Source organism: Stegostoma tigrinum, chromosome 9, assembly GCF_030684315.1.
Source record: "Stegostoma tigrinum isolate sSteTig4 chromosome 9, sSteTig4.hap1, whole genome shotgun sequence".
NCBI lineage: Eukaryota > Metazoa > Chordata > Chondrichthyes > Orectolobiformes > Stegostomatidae > Stegostoma > Stegostoma tigrinum.
This window is the reverse complement of record NC_081362.1, coordinates 71,760,614-71,781,988: the sequence shown is the minus strand read 5'-3', so window position 1 is coordinate 71,781,988 and position 21,375 is coordinate 71,760,614. Positions and strand designations below refer to the sequence as shown.

General features: G+C 40.8%; 2 protein-coding genes across 4 annotated transcripts in view; one reads left to right on the top strand and one right to left on the bottom strand.

Moving 5' to 3' along the window:
• The window catches only part of abcg5 (ATP-binding cassette, sub-family G (WHITE), member 5), a 38,699-nt gene extending 20,157 nt beyond the window's left edge, over positions 1-18,542 (bottom strand). Inside the window, exons 1-7 of the mRNA XM_059648617.1 lie at positions 18,128-18,542; positions 11,529-11,650; positions 9,756-9,892; positions 5,985-6,080; positions 5,239-5,371; positions 4,096-4,235; positions 144-273 (exon numbers count right to left, since the gene is read on the bottom strand). Coding sequence (XP_059504600.1) covers positions 144-273; positions 4,096-4,235; positions 5,239-5,371; positions 5,985-6,080; positions 9,756-9,892; positions 11,529-11,650; positions 18,128-18,273 — 904 coding nt within the window. The 5' untranslated portion in view covers positions 18,274-18,542. The remainder of the gene's footprint in view (positions 1-143; positions 274-4,095; positions 4,236-5,238; positions 5,372-5,984; positions 6,081-9,755; positions 9,893-11,528; positions 11,651-18,127) is intronic.
• The window catches only part of abcg8 (ATP-binding cassette, sub-family G (WHITE), member 8), a 46,087-nt gene continuing 43,127 nt past the window's right edge, over positions 18,416-21,375 (top strand). For 2 of the 3 annotated variants that reach the window (XM_048536350.2, XM_048536351.2), the window contains exons 1-2: positions 18,416-18,699; positions 18,884-18,994. In XM_048536350.2, the coding sequence (XP_048392307.2) occupies positions 18,679-18,699; positions 18,884-18,994 (132 nt within the window). In that variant the 5' untranslated portion in view covers positions 18,416-18,678. The remainder of the gene's footprint in view (positions 18,700-18,883; positions 18,995-21,375) is intronic. The other variant, XM_048536352.2, reaches the window with a different exon arrangement.

Sequence of the window (21,375 nt, the reverse complement as noted above, 5' to 3'; positions counted from 1 at the left end):
GATCCACAACAGCCTATCATTTTCGTTGTGAACCACTAAACCTATTTTAAACCTCCAGCACATTGAGGTTTTGATTTTTGATTTACAGAGTTCATGGGCTTTTTCCCTAATTCTAAGATTTGGATACAAGAAAGGTTACCTACCAAATAAATCAAATGGGTTGCAGTATTCAGGACACTGATACCCACAGCTGCTGAAAAATTCTACCATTTCTTCGGTTCCACCACAAAACACCAATTCTCCGCAAGTCATGATGCCAATTCTGTCAAACAACTTGAAAAATAGGCATTGGAAAACTAATTAAAAAGTATTGTGCATCTACTGTTAAAGATAAACTCTCTTAAATAGATGAATACTGGAGATGCAGAAATAGAGTTTGATAGTTTTGCATCCAGGTTATTAACTTTCTTTCTTTCAGATCTCAAATGAGCAACTGCATTGTGAACATTCTTAAACTTCTAACTTCAAACTTAGACTATTCGTGTGTTTTTTCTTTACATTTCTCATGAAAACATCTACCTTCACCCATTTAAATAGCTATAAGCACTCCAATAACATAGGAAATTGGGAAGTTAATTAGGAGGTTGTCAGATCGGAATGAAAACAAATTGTAAAAGTCTTCGTGTTAAAAACTCAGGAAAACAAGAAATAGGAGCAGAACAGATCATGTGGCTTGTTAGGCCTTCTCTGCTATTCAACACAATCTTGACAGATCTTCAACTCCACTTACCTGCCCACTGTCTGTGTCCCTTGATTTCCTGAAAGACCTGGAATTGTGAAATACTCAGCATCTACCCAATCAAACCAGGGTAGCACAGTGGCTCGGTGATTAGCACTGCTGCCTCACAGCAACAGGAACCTGAGTTCAATACCACCCTTGGGCAACTGTCTGTGTGGCGTTTGCACAATCGCCCCATGTCTGCATGGGTTTCCTCTGGGTCTTCCGGTTTCCTCCCACAGTCCAAAGATGTGCAGGCTAGGTGGATCGGCCATGCTAAATTGCCCATAGTGTTCAGGGGTATGTGGATTGGGGGGATGGGTCTGGGTGGGATGCTCTTCAGATCCGTTTGGACTTGTTGGGCTGAAGGTCCTGATTTCACACAGTAGGGATTCTATGATGATGATGAAACCACCACAGAATCTTGTACATTTCAGATGTTGGAAAGTTTAAATAAAAGTTCCAGAGAAACTTAATGGGTCTGGGAGAATCCATAGAGAGGGAGACAGATTTAATGGAATCCAATATGACTCTCATCAGAACACAGTAGACTCTAGATGTTACCTCTTTCTCTCTCCACAGATGCTGCTGGAGCTACTCAGTTTCTCCAGTTATTTCTGTTTTTATTACTAACTTAGCAACTAATTTTAGTACTGATTCACCGTACTGTTTTCAATGCAAATATAAATATTTTCTCAAATATGGAGATAAAACCACACATCATTCTAGATGTGATTTCACCAAAACCCTATCCGTTATGTAATGAGACATCTTTAATTCTGTACCCCAAACACCTTCCACAAAAGGTCAGCCTGCTTCTTTCTACTTTCTTGCTTAACGAGCGATGCGCAGTTCAGCAAGGGGCCGGTTCATAGCGAGGGGTCCGGTTTGCCATGTAAAGTTTCAGACTGAATGAAGCACAGAGAGATTTATTGAGAGGCTGAACTCTGCTGTGGATTTGAGGTGGGCTGGAGCCAATTTCACGCAAGGATAATGGTCAAGTGCACACTCAAGTCTCTTTAAACATCAACATTTAGAAACTTTGCACTTCTTAAAAAATATTCTGATTTTCTATTATAGAATTGTAGAGTCATGCAGCACAGAAACAGGACCTTTGGTCCAACCAGTGCATGGCAAACATAATCCCAAATTAAACTAGTCCCACCTGCCTGCTCCCGGCCCATATCGCTCCAAACCTTTCTTCTTTATCTATTTATCTAAATGTCTTTTAAATGTTGTAATTGTTCAAGAAGAACCCAACATGTCCCCACATCGCAATCCACCTGGCGTATTGTTGCCCATTCACTTAACCTATCTATCTCAAAGCCACTTTGTGGCTTCCCACAATTCATCTTTCCAAAGGGTATTCAGAGAGACTTTGGTTTACTTAAGTCATTAAGGGTGGCAGGACAAGGTGGGAGAGAACTATTCATAAAGTATACAGTTTGCAAGGCTTCATTAATAGGAGCATTGAAGAGCAGTGAAGTTTTGATGAACTTATAGAACACTGTTTAAATCTCAACAGGTGTACTGTGTACAGTTCTGGGCATCACACTGTCGGAAGGATGTGAATGCAATCGAGTGCAGAAGAGCTAACAAGAATGGTTTCAGGAAGGAGACACTTTGGTTATCATGATGGATCTGGACAGAATGCTTAGAGGGAAACAGTTCCTATTTTGCAGGGTCAGAACAGACTCAATGAACGGAATGGTCTCTTACTGCACTGTAGAAATTCTGAGTCTAATCAAGACTCAATTTTAAAGGGTTGGCTCCTATTAATTGGGAAAACATTGCAGCATCATAATTACCCCAAAATTTAAGGTTTCCTTCACAATTTTGCATAAATTGTTAATATGTCAACACATATTACAAGGATATTAAGTAATAATAGAACATGGTATAGACAGACTTTTTTATTCATTTATAGGATATGGGCAATGCTGGCTAGGCCAATATTTATTGTCCATCGCTAATTGTCCAGAGGGCAGTTACGAGTCAACTTTATTGCTGGGGTCTGGCATTGCTAGGCCAGACTAGGTAAAGGTGGTAGATTTCCTTCCCTAAAGGACATTAGTGAACCTGTTGGGTTTTTGCAATATCAGTCCTGATATGACTGCCATTAGAGTAGCTTTACTATTTAATTGCAACACTTTATTGAATTCAGAATTTACCATCTGCTATGGTGGGATTTGAATGCATGTCCCCAAAACATTAATCTGCCACTCTGGATTATTTGTTCAGTAACAGTGCTACTGCATGACCGCTTTCCTTTAACTTGGCTCTTCTATAATTTAAACTGTTAAAACTGAGTATGACCTTACTGTCAAAATATTCATTTACATAGAAGAAAAATAATTATTTTTGTTCCCAGTTGATTAAATGTCAAATCATGGTCAAATCAATGTTATTTCAATTAATGTGGCTTACTGTTATCAGATTATTTGACTCATTGATGGGGATGGAATGTCATTGACGGAACTTTCATATAGGTGACCCATAGTCTGGAGATCCAATACCCTGGGAGATTTGATTTTTCCCGAGTTTGTTCCTGGCATGTCGTCAGGTCTTCATTTACAACTGATGGTGCTTTATTATTTGAAGTTTGTGCAGTTCTCACAATAGGGGTTGACAACGGGTCGGGATATCTGCCGTTTACATTGTAAAATGTACTTCTGTGTCCCAGCAATACATTTTTGTGGATCTAGAATCGTGAGCTACAATCAATCAACAGGGTAAGGACGGTAGTTTTAGAAACATCAATCTTGGGAGTTGGAACAGAACCTGCTCTCTGATGTCCAATAATGCCAAATCAGCAAGCGCGAGATTTCTCTCTTTTTAGGATTATTAATCAGTCTTAATTTGGAGATGAACAAGGGACAATATTAAATAGAGAGACGAATGCTTGAAGGTCAAGAACTTTTGAGCAGCACATTTGAGTTCTGCTTTTATAGCAACTGGAATTTAGCTTCATATGACTTGTTGGATATTAAATAAACCACTAGTGAGAGTTATAAAGCAAATTCATACCATACTAGTTTATGTTTGAACAAAATAGTAACTGATGTTTAAAACAACTTTCTTGCTGGAACTTGTCTCCTGGTTGATGAAATAGTGGTGCTGGCATTGTTGCATTTAGTCCACCCTCAGATCCCTCAACACAGCTGGAAAATATTTTCTTTAAATTCTATTTGCAACAAAATGGCTCTTTCTAATCTGCAAATAAAAGCTGTTACTTCAAATAGTTCCTTTAGCCGCAACATATCATAGCACAATGCATTGCACGACTTCAGGATATAGAATTTGTAGCGAGATCACACTCAACTCTCAAAACACTTAGTATGACAAAGCTTAATAAACTGCATTGACAGCATACTCACCTTGAAAAGTTCTGATCTTGGTTGATGAATTGTTAAGATGACTATTCTATTCTTATGAGCTAGTTCAGAAAGTAGCTGAACAATCTGGTTGGAAGTCATACTGTCCAGCCCTGTCGTTGGCTCATCAAGCAAAATTACTTCTGAGAGTAAAAACAAGAGACATTTATTGAATATAAAATATACATTACCTAGAAGAGTGCTTCCACTGTTAATATTGCAAGATTGAAATTTTATTTCTCACAAAAATATTAAATTTAATAAAAAGCATTCAAAGAAGTTTATTCTTGTCAACATTGACAATAATTTGAAAGACAAAACTGTACTATAAAGGATCACATCTGAGTACAGAATGAAACAATGTCAAATTTGTGACCAATCACTGTGGGCTCAGACAAATATCCAATGAACCTTTTATTATACTTGCATTTACTACCCTCAATTACAAACAGTCCTACAGAATTGTTACAGTGCCATTTGACCCATGGTGCTTCCCTGGATTTCCAACTGAACATCTCACCCAAAAGCATTCTCTTGACTTCTCCTGTAAGCCTGCACATTCTTCCTTTGTGAATAGTCATCTAACTGCATTTTGAATGTCTCTTTTGAACCTGCCTCCATCACAATTCAGGCAGTGAATTCAAGACCCCAAGACTCTATGAAGGAGTTTTCCTCAAATCACTTTTGTGGCTTTTACTAATTATTTTAAATGTGTGCCCTTTCCTCAGTCCTTTCATAAGTGGGTTATTTTCTCTCTATCTATTCTGTCCTACTATCTCATGATTTTGAATACTGCAAATAGATCTCCTCTCAGACTTCTCTTCAAGAAGAAACAAACCCAGTTTTTCTAATCTACCCTCATAGCTAAAACTAAATTATTTGGTTATCACATCCAGGTAGTTTTGCATAAATACCATATAAATCATTCTATCAGATCATTGCCTGTAGTTTAACTTGATATTCATTATTTTCTGTTTAATTCATCTGCAGTTAATAATTAGAGGTACCAAGATCAGGAAATGTAAGATCGTCCTTTGGCACTTTCCAATATAAGTATTACACATAAGTATTGCGTTAACATACAGTTTACAATTACAAGATATTAAAGCAAAGTTGGATTAAAATTATATTTAGACATGGTCTTACTGGGATCTTGGAGAAGTTGTGCTGCTATAGAGACCCGACGTCTTTCACCACCAGAAATCCCCCTAAAAACGCGGCCTCCAATTATGTGATCGGCCACATGACTCAGACTAAGCTCCAACATGACAGACTGCACCTGCAATAACAAAGATATATCATCTATTAATGCATTTTTCATTGTGTTTGAATTTTATCAAACCTTACAGTTAGAATATATTTACCAGCTAAATTGCACTTTTAAATCACCAAAGTGCAAATAACATAGAACCAAAGGATGTAGCCCAAGCCAAGGGATGTTATGACGAAGAATGCTACCAATTTCTTCTCTCAATCATTCAATCATTCTTCTCTCAATCATATTCAACAAATCAATGCAGAATTAAAAGCAATAGTATTTCTTACAGACAGTCATAGAGCACATATGAAAGCTTACCGCTATAGTTTGCTTCAAGTACTGAGGACATGAATCATGATTTTTTAATTATGCTGGAGCTAGGGCTGCAAAGCCAAAAGACCTCAGAATGTCAGGCACAACACTTCCTGCATGGCCCCACACAGCATAGTAGTATCGGGCACATGTCTGGAGTTTTAACAACTGACAGAATCCCATTTAACCTTCATTAAACAGTCATGATATGAGAAAGGTCTCACATTAACAGTACTAAAATTTAAATTTGTTGCAACTGACAGTAACTTTTCACATCCACAGAGTATTTTGCTGAGCCCTGATTCAAAAAAGCAAAGTGTACCTTTATTTTGATGGCATTAGAGCGTCCACGTAGTGCTAGTAAGGCTGTGTAAGTCAGGGTTTCTTCCACTGTGAGGTAGCTGAGTAAATTGTCACTCTGCAAAACAGAAAGAAATGAGTCTTGAAATTAAGTGTGGCATTACCATCTAATTTAGAGAATGGACATGTTCTTCTGTCCCTAAGAAGGCGTTTGTGGTGTGTACGTATGCGAGTGAAATAGGGAGAGTGAGGTCGATGGTCAGGGAGGCTGGCTGCTGGAGGAGGAAGATATAGTCTACAAGAGGTAGCAGTCAGTCATTCTGGTATCTCACCCAAGAAGCCAACCTTTTGGTGTAATTATGTTGTGCCAGTTTGGATAGTGGGTCACCAGTAAGCTGTTCAAATGCAAATTATCATTACAAATTCGCTTCAGTAGATATCCACACAAGTATATATTCTTCATTACAAGTTACTGGGCAATCAATTATAAAAGCCATTCATTTTTCTTTATTTTCCTACATGGTCACAGATACTGACAGTTGCCCTCTTTACCTTGTTATGAGTGAGAACAACCATCTCGGCACCAGCCACATGTATTTGGCTTATTATTTATTTATTTATTTTTATTCATGCTTTTTTTGTACTCTATATATGTATCATGTGACCTCGGAATAGTTCAACAATTTTCCAGAAATATGAAAGACCATATCAAAATCACAATCATTTGTGAAATGATCTGTTGTAAAATAACTGGTTAACGGTGAAGTATTTCCCTTATTTTATGCTTATCATCATCAGCATATCGAATTGGTTTCTTGCGGTGCAAGGTACACAATAGGTGTAAGAAAGAAAACTAGGTTCATTCAGAGAATAGGATTCAGTTGGTTTCAAAATGCAATAGCCTAAACTAAATGAATGTTATATCTGCAGTATATCCGAGGAAGGAGGCAAGCCATTCCATTCAAAGACAGTATCTACTGGTTGAACATATGTTTGAGTGCTAGTTCTACTGGAGTTCATAAACTAAATGTTTAAATTTTCTTTAGTCGCCGTCAAATCTTGAAAGTACATCGAAGCCTATCACCTTTTAATCATATCCATCTAAACCCATGGAGATATAAATAGATAAGAAAACCTAGAAAAATCAGGCAGCTCCAACAATATCCTTGGTCTCCATGTAAAGCAAAGTACATCTGCAGCTAAGTTCAAACAGTCAAACTCATGACCAATCTGTCAACTAAGCCATTTCTTACATGTTGGAAAATCCTTAACATTTGAGTAGTAGCAACCGAAAACTGAAATCAGAAGTTCACTATATCTTCCCAACTCTGGAATTCTCAATCACATCAGTCTGAGATTTTTGATTTCTTTGAACAGTGTTCCAATCTTGGCAGACACTTAGAACTGTATTTTTCACTTTCCTGAGTTGTTAATCTCCAGGGAATTACTTGTTGCCTCATTATTTTCTAATCTGAGGATACTAACTTGATTGTGGCATGACTAAACTCACTTCAGCTAAATAATTCACCAAAGATCAGCCTTGAACTGATTGACTCAAGTAATCACCAAACATTTCATCGTGTGTATAGGACATAAAGAAAGATCACAAATGGAACTAAAAGCATAACTCTTGGTTTTATATATCAAAATGTATTTAGCTGGACTAAACCTTGGCTGCCATGAATCTCATGATGCAATTTGGCAGTAATTTCTGGAAGGATTTTAGTCTGCAGTCTCCAGGACAGCACTTGGGCATCATCCTCCTGGAATGTCTCACCTTTACATTACGTGAGTTCATTGTGTGGACCTTGCTGTCCGTAAGCACAAGAAAGCCCAGCCAGTTCTCAACAAAGGGGAGCAACTGAAACTCAGTATGGCTCTAATGGCTTACCATGCAAACAAGCAAGACTTGGCTGGAGAGATAGAAATTGATTGGAGCCAATGCATTAATTAGAAATGGATTCATCTAGGAATCAAATCTCCTTATGCCTCACAGGATTAGCAAGCTAGAAATTAAGTCCTGCTGTTATTAAATCTGTTCTGTACTTAATAAGGACACTGCTTATTGTAAATAATTAGATTCTAGCTACAAGTAAACAATTATGAATTGTTGACATATATCTCAAGTAGTTAAAATTCTAACACGCTAATGAAAACCTCCCCCACATACACATACTGACAAATAAAAACTGGTGTTGTGGATGGAAAGAGTGGGAAGGTAGCTCAATAGTTCCTGTCCTCAGAATTTACTGAGGTGATTTTTTTTTGGCTTGCCAGGACTTGCTGGTTGGCAATCTCTCTCTTCAGTATTCTTTCAGAAGGCACAGAGTGACTGGTTGACAACTTATTAAGTCCATGGCTTATTGGTTACAAGTAACAGCTTACAGCAATTAATGGCAGTAAGTAAATCCGCTTTCCTTAAACTTTAGGTGTACTTAACAGCAGGCACAAAGACAGCACTTTCCTTTCCAGGGTGCAAACACCTCTTGTCAATCATTAATGCCCACAAACTGTTCAGCTACATTGGAGCCAATCGCATAGCTGCTGGCAGGCAGAAGGCTTTTATCATTGATAGTTGTCTACAGACTAATCAGTTACTTGTTGCCAGCTGAATCTCATTTTATACCAGAAACAACAAAGCTAAGTTAAGGGGCCCACTTGTGATCCAGTGATCGTGTTTCCTACCCCTAGATCAAGAAACCCAGGTTCAAGTCCCACATGTTGCAGAGGTGTGTAATAATATCTTTGAATCGGTTGATTAGAAAAATTGTTTAAAAAAGACAGCAGAGTTAACATTTCAGCTCAATGACCACTGTTCTAAAGAAGGGTCACTTGACCTGAAATGTTAACTCTGCTTTCTCTCCACAGATGCTGCCAGACATGCCGGAGTTTCCCCAGCAATTTCTGTTTCCCAGCATCTGCAGGTCTTCCGTTTTTTTCTCATTTTGTAAGTACTCCCTGGATCCAATTTATCTGCAACTAAAAATGGCCCACTAGTGGAACAAATAACAATGGGAGCAGCACTTATGTAAGTGCTTGTAGCTTGTTTTTCAAAAGTGTAGAATTCCTTCTAAAATGCTAGGTTTTTGTAAACTGAAATGAGAAAAGGACTGTTCAGTCAAAAATTATGTAACATAAAAACTTATGGTCTTAACACTGAAAAAATTTAACTGTAATTTCTGAACTGCCCTGCTACAGCTTGTTAAGAATTAATCTTGTGTTAACATCAATTCTGCCTGCTAAAAATCTAATTGGTGACAGACTCCAGGTTTAGGAAAGACTGCCGATAGACTAAATCTCCTTCAAAACCAACTCCAGCACAAACTTTATATCCACTGGAAAAGTGGACAACTACCTCATCTAACTGCTTTCAGAAACTTCGAAAGAAATTCTGCATCTTCAGCCAACTTCACCCACATGAACTCCAATACTTACAGAAATGAACTCCACTGGATACTGACTTTCTGGACCCAGTAAGAAAACCATAACAATAATTTAAAATTCAAAACTATGGACATCCAGTCATCACCATAAATACTTGTTTTTTTTCTCTAAAATAATGTAACCAGGTGCAGGAGAGATGCACTGCAAACAACCAGCCTGGCAGCTTTCTGGCCCAAAGGTCTAAAGTTAACAATGTCACAGAAGATGAATCTCTTGTTTTATTGAGAAAAGGAGGCAACAGGATGATCCAACAGAAGTTTCAAAATTATTAAAGGTTTTATAAAATGTTACAATATAGTATATCTAGTAACATGGTTAGAGTTTAGGTTATTTACTGCACTATTATTACCTGTAAAACATATGAAAAACAGTCATGGAATTCTTCCTTTCTAAGTTTGCAGCCATTCACATATACATCACCAAGTAGGTTTGCTTGCTTACTTAATCTTCCTGCAATCGCATCCAATAAAGTGGTCTTCCCAGATCCTAAAACATAACAGCAGAATCAGGGGACTGCACTATTACAATAAAACATTTGCAGAATGTTTTAGTCTTATGCAGTGCAATAAATACTTAAAGCCCATACACACATCACATATCCAAACAATGATATTCCTGAATGTAGTGGTGCCTGATGCCAGTCCGGACTACCATACCAGGGAAGTTCAGCTTCAAAGTGCAATCTGTACTGAGTTAGTTGATCACAGCCAATTTGGCAATGGACTAGGCTACAGCACTTAGGCACTACAGAAGATGGGTGTGAAAACTCTAATTTAAAAAATCTCTCCCTTGAGGGTAATCTTTCCACTTGAAATGTAATCAGCAATCCAGGCCTAAACTGCATTTAAAATTTGTGAAAGTTTTCAGAAGTGAGTTATTTCATACAAATTCTCAAACTAATTCAAGTTAGTGAGTTATTTCATTCATATGTTCAAACTAATTTGCAAATAGAACACAGCGTGGAAACAGGCCATTAAGCCCAACAAGTCTACGCTGCCCCTCTAAACAGCATCCCACCCAGACCTTTCCCCCTAACATTTCCTTGTGACCTTACATTTCACATAGCTAATCCACCTAACCCACACACCCCTGGAAACAACAAGCAATTTAACATGGCCAATCCACCCAACCCACACATCTTTGGACTGTGGGAAGAAACAGAGCACCTGGCAGAAACCCACACAGTCACAGGGAGAATGTGCAAACTCCACATAGACAGCTGCCTGAGGGGGCATTTGAACCCAGCTCCCTGGCACTGTGAGGTAGCAGGGCTAACCACTGAGCCACCATGCCACCCAAATCATCAAATGCACCATGAACAATCACAAATCAAATGTACAGTATTTTAGAGAATGGTATTGGAAACTATTTCCCAATATTTCCAGAATTACAATCAAAACTGATTAATTAAACTGAAAATCAGTTTATCACAAATAATAGGTCTTTTTTTCTTATAGAATATGATCCGTAAATAACTAAAATCAGCCTCGAAAAACTGTACTGAACAATTTACTAGTTTAATTGATGGACAGTGATCAATTTCTTGGTAAATTAGATATTTTCCTTAACATTTAAAATACTTGCAAATGTGCTTCAGTGTTTTTGTATCTAAATAAAATGTTAATTTCAACAGCCTTTTCAAAGGCCTACACATGTGATTAGCAAACAACCACAACAGCAACTCACTCTATCTGGTGCAGAACCGATTTAGTGGATCTACTTCCAGAACAATGTTTTTTAACTAGCACAAAAGATAGTGGAAACTCCAGTTGCGCTGAAAGTAATTTCTATTTCTCATTTCTCAAGATTTTGCACTAGTTTGGTCAATTTTGGGCAAATTTCACTGAAAACCAAGTAAGCCTAGTTTAAACTGAAAATCAGCATCTTTAACCAGTATTCCTATGTCCCTTACTCAATCCTAGCCTCCCACCTCCAAACTAGTCCTTTAAAATCCACAGCCCAGAGATTTGGATGAAAGTGTTCAGTGCTGGCTGTGATAACTTCCCAGTTGGCCAGCATCACTGCCCAGGATACTACATGAAAAATTATTATTTTGTTAGAACAGCAGAGGGTATTTAGCATGCATCATAAGCAAAACTTCCAGTATTTATGCATCACTTACCAGAATTTCCCAAAATTCCCATAAGTTGTCCACTTTCCACGTAAAATGAGACATCCTTCAAGATATGTCTGGTCCACTTTGTATGGTACGACTGAACATCCCACCAAGGCCCAACTTTCTCACTACAATTTTAAACATAAAGCAGTGAGTCATCGGCAGCATAAAGAAGTTGCTAGAATTTTCCAGTTTTATTTCAATTGTTTTGTGAATTTTGCAATCATCCACACGAAGAATTTAGCAATGGAGAATGGGACAGTTTACAATTTAAGCATCCGGGGGGTACTCCAAGTTACACATGCATATTTAATTGCAAAGACAAGGCCTTTCTTCTTTGGTCTCACCTCGAGAGTACTCTCTATTGCAAAAATGAGAGATTTTTCCATTTTCCATCTATTACTCAAAGTAAAATTGCCCATTGGTTGACAAAGTTTGGTTAATTTCACATTAATTCTATATTACCCGCATTTGTATATGGAAACTTATTGTAGACAGCAAACTAAGACATCCATCAGTTAACTGGGTAAACATATGTTAATTTTATGGCCCAGATTTTGCAGTCAGTGGTGAAAGAATAGTACTCAGATTTCATCAAGCTGCCCACAGGCCTTTCACAAACGTTTGATTGTAAGCAAACTAATTCAGCAGAATGTCCTCAAAATGGGTCCATGGTATGTTTAAGTAAGACAATCAAAGATGTGGTCCTTCAACCTATCAGACTAAAAAATCTACACTGACACTAGCAGAGTTTAAACTAGGAAGTTTGAACTGAGAAGAATAAATTATATTAAATATGTTATAAAATCATGTCAAGCCAGAAAAGTATTGAGTGATGAATGGTGTTATACCTCAATGGGGTAGCATGCTATTCCTGGAGTCATCACAGAAGATTTCATTGATGCATGCAAAATTCCTCAATTTGTCTCTATTCTAGTCTCAGGCTTACAAAAGCACAAACCAAGTTTCTGCACTTAATAAAAACTATTATGTTTTACAAATAAATTGAGTTTATCTACAGTTAAACAATTGTTGTCTTCAACTTATAATTTTCCTAGTTAAACTGTAACTCCCTTGTAAATTCCACCTTTTATACATAGACAGGGAAGAAGGTGGATTTCATGGGAGAAGGGAAAGACTGGAATGGTCCTTGTTCATAGAGTTCACTGAGATAGTCCTTTTGGCTTGCCAGGATGTGCTGTTTTGAGATCCTTCTTCTGTTTCACACTTGTAAAGTCTCTAACTTACAGGTTAAGAGCCACCACTTACAGCAACTGCTGAAGGAAAAAGAAACTGGCTTTCTTCAGGTTCAAATAAGTTTTTGCTGCAGAGAAAAGAGACAACTCCTGGCTTTGTGAAGACAAGATAACTTCTCCCTATCTTGCTCACAGTCCCAATCTGTTCAGCTATCTTGGAAACAATCAGAGTTATTGGTATACAAAATGCCTTTGTCATCAATAACTGGTCACTAGTCCAAAGACCAAACAGATACTTGTTGTCAGTTGAAACTCCATTTGTGTACACCCACTGATATCAGCTCATCTGAAGTAACCTTTTCCCATTGCTTGAACAGAAGTGTAAACAGCACTTACAAAGAATGTCGGAATACTTGTTTTTTTAAGAAAGTATAATAATCCTTCAACAAACATTGTTTTTTTTTAAATAGTTCTTTTCTAATTTCAGTCCACAATCAAAAATATAGGAAAATAAAACGTTATGGAGTTTATAAGGGATTAATAGAGTACATACAGGAACAGAAAGGACTTATTTTATAAACCTGCAATGCTAATTAAATTCTAAAAAGAATGGGAATCCTCAATTACAAAATTACATTTTTAGCACCCAGAGAGGTTGCTACTTACCACATTACTAAAAATTTGCTTACACCTGGTGCACCATTCCAGCCTTTTTCTGCCTTACTTAATAGGTAATGACAGATCCTTACACGGACATCAATATCATGTCTATTGATGAGAAATTAGCGTAGCTTGTGGAGAAACAATGTAATGGTAAATTTGGGGTTTCTAGAATTAGCTGTGTATGTGTGGGCTTCTGAACTTGCAGTCTGTTTTACTCTATAATAATGGTGAGTTCTGATAATGTCATCATTATTTTCAAAGCAAAATCTGAACCATCAGCCTTATAACCATAAATGAAACATGTTCTGTGCTAACAAGTGTCGTTTCGTTTTTATTGTTAACAAAGTAGGCCTTATACATTAACGGGAAGGCCCTGGGGACTATTGCTGAACAAAGAGACTTTGGAGTACGCCTTCATAATTCCTTGAAAGTGGAGTCACAGGTAGATAGAATAGTGAAGAGGGCATTTGGTATGCTTGCTTTTATTGGTCACTGCTTCGAGTATAGGAGTTGGGAGGTTATGTTTCGGCTGTACAGGTTATTGGTTCAGTATTGGTAGGGTATTGCATGCAGTTCTGGTCTCCCTTCTACAGGAAGGATGTTGTGAAACTTGAAAGGGTTCAGAAAAGATTGATGAGGATCTTGCCAGGATTGGAGGGCTTGAACTGTCAGGAGAGGCTGAATGGGCTGGGGTTATTCTCCCTGGAGCGTCAGAGGCTGAGGGGTGACTTTATAGAAGTTTATAAAATCATGAGGGGCATGGATAGGGTAAATAGTCAAGGTATTTTCCCCAGGATGGGGCGAGTCCAAAACTACAGGGAATAGGTTTAAGGTGAGAGGGGAAAGATTTAAAAGGGACCTAAGGGGCAACTTTTTCATGCAGAGGGTAGTGCATGCTTGGAACGACCAGAACCCACAGTCCAGAACCTAACTGAAAGCTTCAGTTTTAACAAAAACATAAGTCTCAAAACTCCAAGAAATTAAAAGTCTTGTGTTGATGTCCTATCATTGGAGAGAATGTACAGAGGTAAAATATAATGGGAATTGCTGGAAAAACTCAGCAGGTCTGGCATCATCTGTGGAGAGAAATCACAGTTAACATTTAAGGTCCAGTGTCCCTTCTTCAGAACTTTTAATCACATGTCAAACCATGTGTAACAAAAAATTATTTCAATGTAATATTGGAAAGACTTACATGATTTTTAATTGTTGAAAGGAACATTTTCTTTCCATCTGTAAATCCATCCCCACATCCCACCAATGTTTCACTGGGCTCTTTGAAACCTTGGCATCTCCCTCAATCCTCATTGTAGTTTCTGAAGTCATATCCAATTTCATCAGAGACCATTTACTTCCAGTTCTGCAACCGTACCTGCCTCTACCCTACCTCAGCCTTGTATATTTTTTTGCGATTTCCAGACTTGATTATGTTGATGCTGTTCTTGTTGGTCTTTCATTCTTAACACCCTATAATTCCTACTTGATCAGAATTCAGACGTACAGATGCTTCTTACCCATTCTTGTTGACTTACATTAATTAGTTCTCATCTTTCACCACTCATCCTTACCCCATCTTATTGGGCAAGTTGTGCATGTCCATTTCTCTGACTCCAGCCTTTTGTACAGCCTTTTTCCTACTTGGCAAATCTTTGGCATAAAGGAACAAAATTTTCCAAGGAACCTGTTCACAATATTGCTGCACACTTTTGTTATTAGCTGATACAAATTTTTTGGGTTTGTATTTATTGTCACCCCTAATTTCCCTGGAGAAGCTTGTGGTGAGTTGACTTCTTGAAGCACTGCACCCAGACAGCTGTTAGGAAGGGATTCTCCTGAATGAGCTTTTTTTATAAAAAAGCTCCAAGTCAGGACATTGAGTGACTTAGAGGGGAACTTGCAGGTAGTAATGTTCTCTCGCATCTGCTATTGTTATTCTTCTAGGTCCTGGTTTGGAAATGCTATTAAAGGAGGCTGAGTAAGTTGCTACATTATATCTTGTAGATGGTACACACTGCTACCACTGTGTGGTGGTGGTGAGGGAAGGGAACATTGAAGGTAGGTGGATGGGATGTCAATCAAGCAGGCTGCTTTGATGGATGGCATTGAGCTTGATATGAACCCATCCAAACAAGTTGAGAATCTTCCATCGTACACCTGACCTGTATTTGTAGACAGTGGACAAGCACTGGGGAGACAAGAGGGATTTCTCAGGTACTCATCTCAGGATTCCTCTTTGCAGACTTTCTTCCTATAGCCACAATATTCCCGTGGCTGGTTCAATTCAGTTTCTTGTCAATGATAACCCCTGGGATGCTGGCAGCGGGGGAATTCAGTGACACAGTGTTAATGCCTCTGGACAAGTAATCCAGAAACCCAGTCTAACATTTTGGGATGTAATGAGTTGCACAAACAACTAATAACTTTTGAAGCAGTGTATATGCTTTCCCTCTTTGGTGGGAGCAAGCAAATTCTACACATAAGTACTGGCTCAGATGGCAATCATTCCTATACCAGCAGCTCGCACTGACACAATATATGTGTAAGAAAGGAAGAGAAGCTGGAAATTTGAAACAAAATCATAAAATATTGGAAACTCACAGGACGTAAATGCTAGATAACAAGGTGTAGAGCTGGATGAACACTGCAGGCTGAGCAGCATCAGAGGAGCAGGACAGTTGACGTTTCGGGCCTAGACCCTTCTTCAGAAATGGGGGAGGGGAATGGGGTTCTGAAATAAATAGGGAGAGAGGGGGAGGTGGATAGAAGATGGATAAAGGACAAGATAGGTGGAGAGAAGACAGATCAGTCAAAGAGGCGTGGATGGAGCCAGTACGTGAGTGTAGATGGGGAGTTAGGGAGAGGATAAGTCCATCCAGGGAGGACGGACTGGTCAAGAGTAGGGATGAGGCTAGTAGGTAGGAAATGGGGGTGGGGTTTGAGGTGGAAGGAAGGGATAGGTGGGAGGAAGGATGTGTTAGGGAGGCGGGGACAAGCTGAGCTGGTTTTGGGATGTGGTGGGGGAGGGGAGATTTTGAAGCTTGTCAAGTCCACATGGATACCATTGGGCTGCAGGGTTCCCAAGCAAAATATGAGACGCTGTTCCTGCAACCTTCAGGTGGCATCATTGTGGCACTGCAGGAGGCCCAGGATGGACATGTTGTCTGAGGAATGGGAGGGGGAGTTGAAATGGTTCGCGACTGGGAGGTGGAGTTGTTTAGTGCAAACCGAGCATAGGTGTTCTGTAAAGCCTCTGCTTGGTTTCCCCAATGTAGAGGAGGCCACAACGGGAACAGCGGATACAGTATACCACATTAGCAGATGTGCAGGTGAACATCTGCTTGATGTAGAAAGTCTTCTTGGAGCCTGGGATAGGGATGAGGGGGGAGGTGTAGGGGCAGGTGTAGCACTTCCTGCGGTTGCAGGGAAAAGTACCAGGGGTGGTGGGGCTGGATGGGAGTGTGGAGCAGACAAGGGAGTCCCGGAGAGAGTGGTTGCTCCGGAAAGCAGATAAGGGTGGGGAGGGAAAAATGTTTTTGGTGGTGGGGTCAGATTGCAGGTGGCGGAAGTGTCAGAGGATGATGTGTTGAATCCGGAGGTTGGTGGGGTGGTATGTGAGGAAGAGGGGGTTTCTGTTTTGTTATTGCAGGGAGGGGATGTGAGGGATGAGTTGCGGGAAATGCTAGAGACACAGTCAAGGGCGTTCTCAACCACTGAGGGAGGGGAAATGGCAGTCCTTGAAAAATGAGGACATTCAGGAGTGGAATGCCTCATCCTGGGAGCAGATACAGCATAGGCGAAGGCATTGGGAATAGGGGGTGACATTTTTGCAGGCAGGTGAGTGGAAGGAGATGTATTCTAGGTAGCTGTGGGAGTCGGTAGGCTTGAAATGGATATCGGTTTCCAGGTAATTGCCAGAGATGGAAACAGACAGGTCCAGGGAGGAGAGAACGGTATCAGAGATGGTCCAGGTGAACTTAAGGGTGGGGTGGAAGTTGTTGGTGAAATGGATGAACTGTTCGAGCTCCTCGTGAGAGCATAAGGCAGCGCCGATACAGTCATCAATGTAACAGAAGAAGAGGTGGGGTTTAGGGTCAGGGTAGCTATTGAAGAGGGATTGTTCCACATAACCTACAAAGAGGCAGGCATAGCTTGGGCCCATGTGGGTACCCATGGCCCCTCCCTTTGTCTGTAGGAGGTGGGATGTCCTCCCACCTATCCCCTTCTCTCACCTGGAGCCCCACCCCCATCTCCTACATATTGGCCTCATCCCACCCCCTTGACCTGTCCTCCCTGGACTGACCTATTCCGTCCTGAACTCCCTACCTACACTCACCTTTACTGGCTCCATCCCTGCCTCTTTGACTTGTCTGTCCCCTCTCACCCTATCTTCTCTTCTATCCGCCTTCCCCCTCTCTCCCTATTTATTTCAGAACCTCCTCCCCCTCCTCCAGTTCTGAAGAAGGGTCAAGGCCCGAAACGTCAGCTTTCCTGCTCTGTCTGCAATGTTCATCCAGCTTGACACCTTGTTATCTCAGGTTCTCCAGCATCTGCAGGTACTACCATCTCGGTAGTAAATGCTAATCTGAACGGAACAGGTTAATTTCACCCTTGCTGTTTGTTATCTGGAAAGCACACACTGAAGGATTATTTGCTTTTTGTTTAGGTTATTGACATCTGAAAAACCAAAACACCCCCTTCTCCAAATCCCACCATTTTGAATACGAGAAGAGACGGGATTGTGTTTACCTGACGGTGTAGTTGAGATGATTTACACAGAGTGTGCAGGTCTCTCCTGGCGAGTTTGACTTCTGACAGCCATAAGGAACGGTGCTGCTGTGGTCAAATTCCTCCAACGCCGTAACACCACCACTTATTTCTTCCAAGCAGCTCATGCTGCCCCTGCCTGTGTGTACACACACATATGTAACATATGTTTACAAACAAAATGCATAAGTTGAAAAGAACAGCTGCATATGTGTGTGTATATATCTTTAATAATACGGTGACGGGAAACCAGCACTGCCTTGCAGTCCTTCCCGGTAATGTGAGAGCGGACAAGCCGCTGAGTTTGAAAGCGCAGCCCAGCCGCACTAACGCTTGCACCGAAAGCTTGAGGGGGTTTCCCTGTTCAAGGAGCAAGCGGTTCCTTTGAATCCCGGTGACCACGGCACCTTGCTGATAGACACACCCCTCGCTGTTAGCCAGTTTATTTTGGCTGGGGATGTGGCGGTGAAAGTTCACCTGTTTTTGAAGCAAATATCCCACTGAGTAGCCTGCTAACCCGCCTGGGCAAAACGATGGAAACCAGCCTACCAGAGGTAAGTTTTAGGGACTTAAAAGCCGACCTTCTGGTCAGAATATGCCACTTATCTTTGATGTGCTGTGGATTTTTGTTCATGTTGCTGCTTTCGGCTGTTTTTCTTTTGTTTTGCTTGTTTTCACACACTATCACTTAGAGTTTGTATTTTTTTTCCTCTCTGCCCTTGTCTTTTTAATTATCAGACCGACCGGCTCAGAGATCAGCTCTTCTGTACGTTAGACGAGGAGAACAGTCTTTACTTCACCTACAGCGGCAAACCCAACGTGCTCCAAGTGCAGGACCTCAATTATGAGGCGAGTAACATCTCGTTTCAGTCTCTCCACTCACTGACGCTGAGAGATCCTTGAAGCTCTTCTGGGCCACGGAAAATTGAGAGCTTATGGGTTACCTCTCGACTATATTTGGGTTTTGTTTTGCCGAAGTGATTATTGTTTAACGGTGTTGTGCACCATAATAATGTCAGTTCTGTGTCATCAACAATTGGCTGGTGAGAAAACTTTTGCATCCCTCCCCTGAACCTGCTGTGCCACTGAATGAAATCATGGCTTAACGGTTTATGGTCTTAGCTTCACTTTCCTGCCCGTACTCACTGCCCTATTATACTCCACTGAGGCCTTTGTCTCTGTTGTCCATCGTGAAACTGTCTAACTGGGTCTTGAACATAATTAGATTAGATTCCCTACTGTGTGGAAACAGGCCTTTCGGCCCAACAAGTCCACACCACCCCTTGAAGCATCCCACCCAGGCTCATCCACCTATAACCCCCACACCCCTGAAAACTATGGGCAGTTTAGCATGGCCAATCCACCTCGCCTGCACATCTTTGGACTGTGGGAGGAAACGGGAGCGCGCAGAGGAAACCCATGCAGACACGGGGAGAATGTGAAACCTCCACACAGACAGTTACCCGAGGCTGGAATCGAATCCGGGTCCCTGGTGCTGTGAGGCTGCAGTGCTAACCACTGAGCCACCGTACCGCGCAAACATATTCAATAACCTCGCCACCACTTGTTCATTTGTGTACAGAATTCCAAACGATTCTGAAAAGAAATTGCTTCTTATTGTCTCTCCAACTCTAGTAATGACTTGCTGTACCTGCATACTAACATTGTGATTTCTTCTTGTGATCTCATTTTACCAATATCTAGTGAGACATTGCAACACTCCAGAAGTACCTCATTGGCTTTGAAGCTTCTTGGGTGTCCTGGAGTATGAAAACAGCACACGCATGTCCATTTTCACTTTCATTTTATTTTGCTGATGCTTGGTGACATAAACTGCGTGCCTCTGTTAGGTACTATCTTCACACAAATGTCCTTTGAGCTGTCTGGGCATAGTGCAGTGAACTTGAATGATGTTTTGAATTTGATTTGTTTTGACTGTAAACATTTTGCAATTCGATTCACTTTGGGTGATATTGTCTGAACATGCCGAAAACTTTAGAAGACAACACAGTGTGGAACTGGAGGAACACAGCAGGTCAGGCAGCATCAGAGGAGCAGGAGAGTTAACATTTTGCGTCAGGACGCTGCTTCAAAAATGGGGCTGGGGGGAGGGAGCTCAGAAATAAACAGAGAGAGAATAGGTGGGTCTGGGGGAAAGTAGGTGGGATGGTGATAGGTGAGAGCAGGTAGGGGGTAGTGGGGATTAGTCAGCAGCAAGAGTAGGATGGATAGGTTGGGAAGAAAATGAATGGAGATAGTAGGAACTGCCGATGCCAGAGTCTGAGATAACAAGGTGTGGAGCTGGATGAACACAGCAGGCCAGGCAGCATCAGAGGAGCAGGAAGGCTGACGTTTCTGCTCTGGACTCTTCTTCAGAAATGGGGGAGGGGAAGGGAGCTCCAAAATAAATAGAGGGGGAGGCGATGGTGGAAGGTAGATAGAGGAGCAGATAGGTGGAGAGAAGACAGGCAGGTCAAGGAGTTGGGGACAAGAGGGGTTGGTTTTGGGATGAGGTCGGGGCAAGGGGAGATTTTGAAGCTTGTGAAGTCCACATTGAGACTATTGGGCTGCAGGGTTCCCAAGTGGAACAGCACCTCATATTCCGTGAATTCTATGTTAAGGCAAAAGAACTGTGGATGCTGTAAATCAGGAACAAAAACAAAGTTGTTGGAAAAGCTCAGCAGATCTGGCAACATCTGTGAAGAAAAAATCAGAGTTAACATTTCGAGTCTGGTGACCCTTCCTCAGAACTGGACCCAAAATGTTAATTCTGGTCTCTTTTCTTCAGAGATGCTGCCAGATCTGCTGAGTTTTTGCAACAACTTTTGTTTTTCTGTCTATGTATAGGCCATCAGGCTGTCGGCAGCTGAGATGCAATATGAGGTGTTGCTCCCCCAGTTTCTGGGTGGTGTCATTGTGACACTGGAGGAGGCCCTGGATGGACATGTCACCCAGGGAGTGGGAGGAGCTCTTAAAGTGATTGATGACAGAAAGGTGTTGTCATTTGTCACATACAGAGTGCAGATGCTCTATGAAATGGTCCCTGGGTCTACGCTTGGTCTCACCAATGTAGGGAGGACCATGTCGGGAGCAGCAGATACAGTAGATCAGGTTGGAGAATGTACAAGCCAACCCGTTGGATATGAAAGGTTTGCTTTGGGCCTTGAATGGAGGTGAAGGGTGAAGTGTAGGGGCAGGTGTAGCACTTCCTGTGCTTGCAGGGAAAGGTG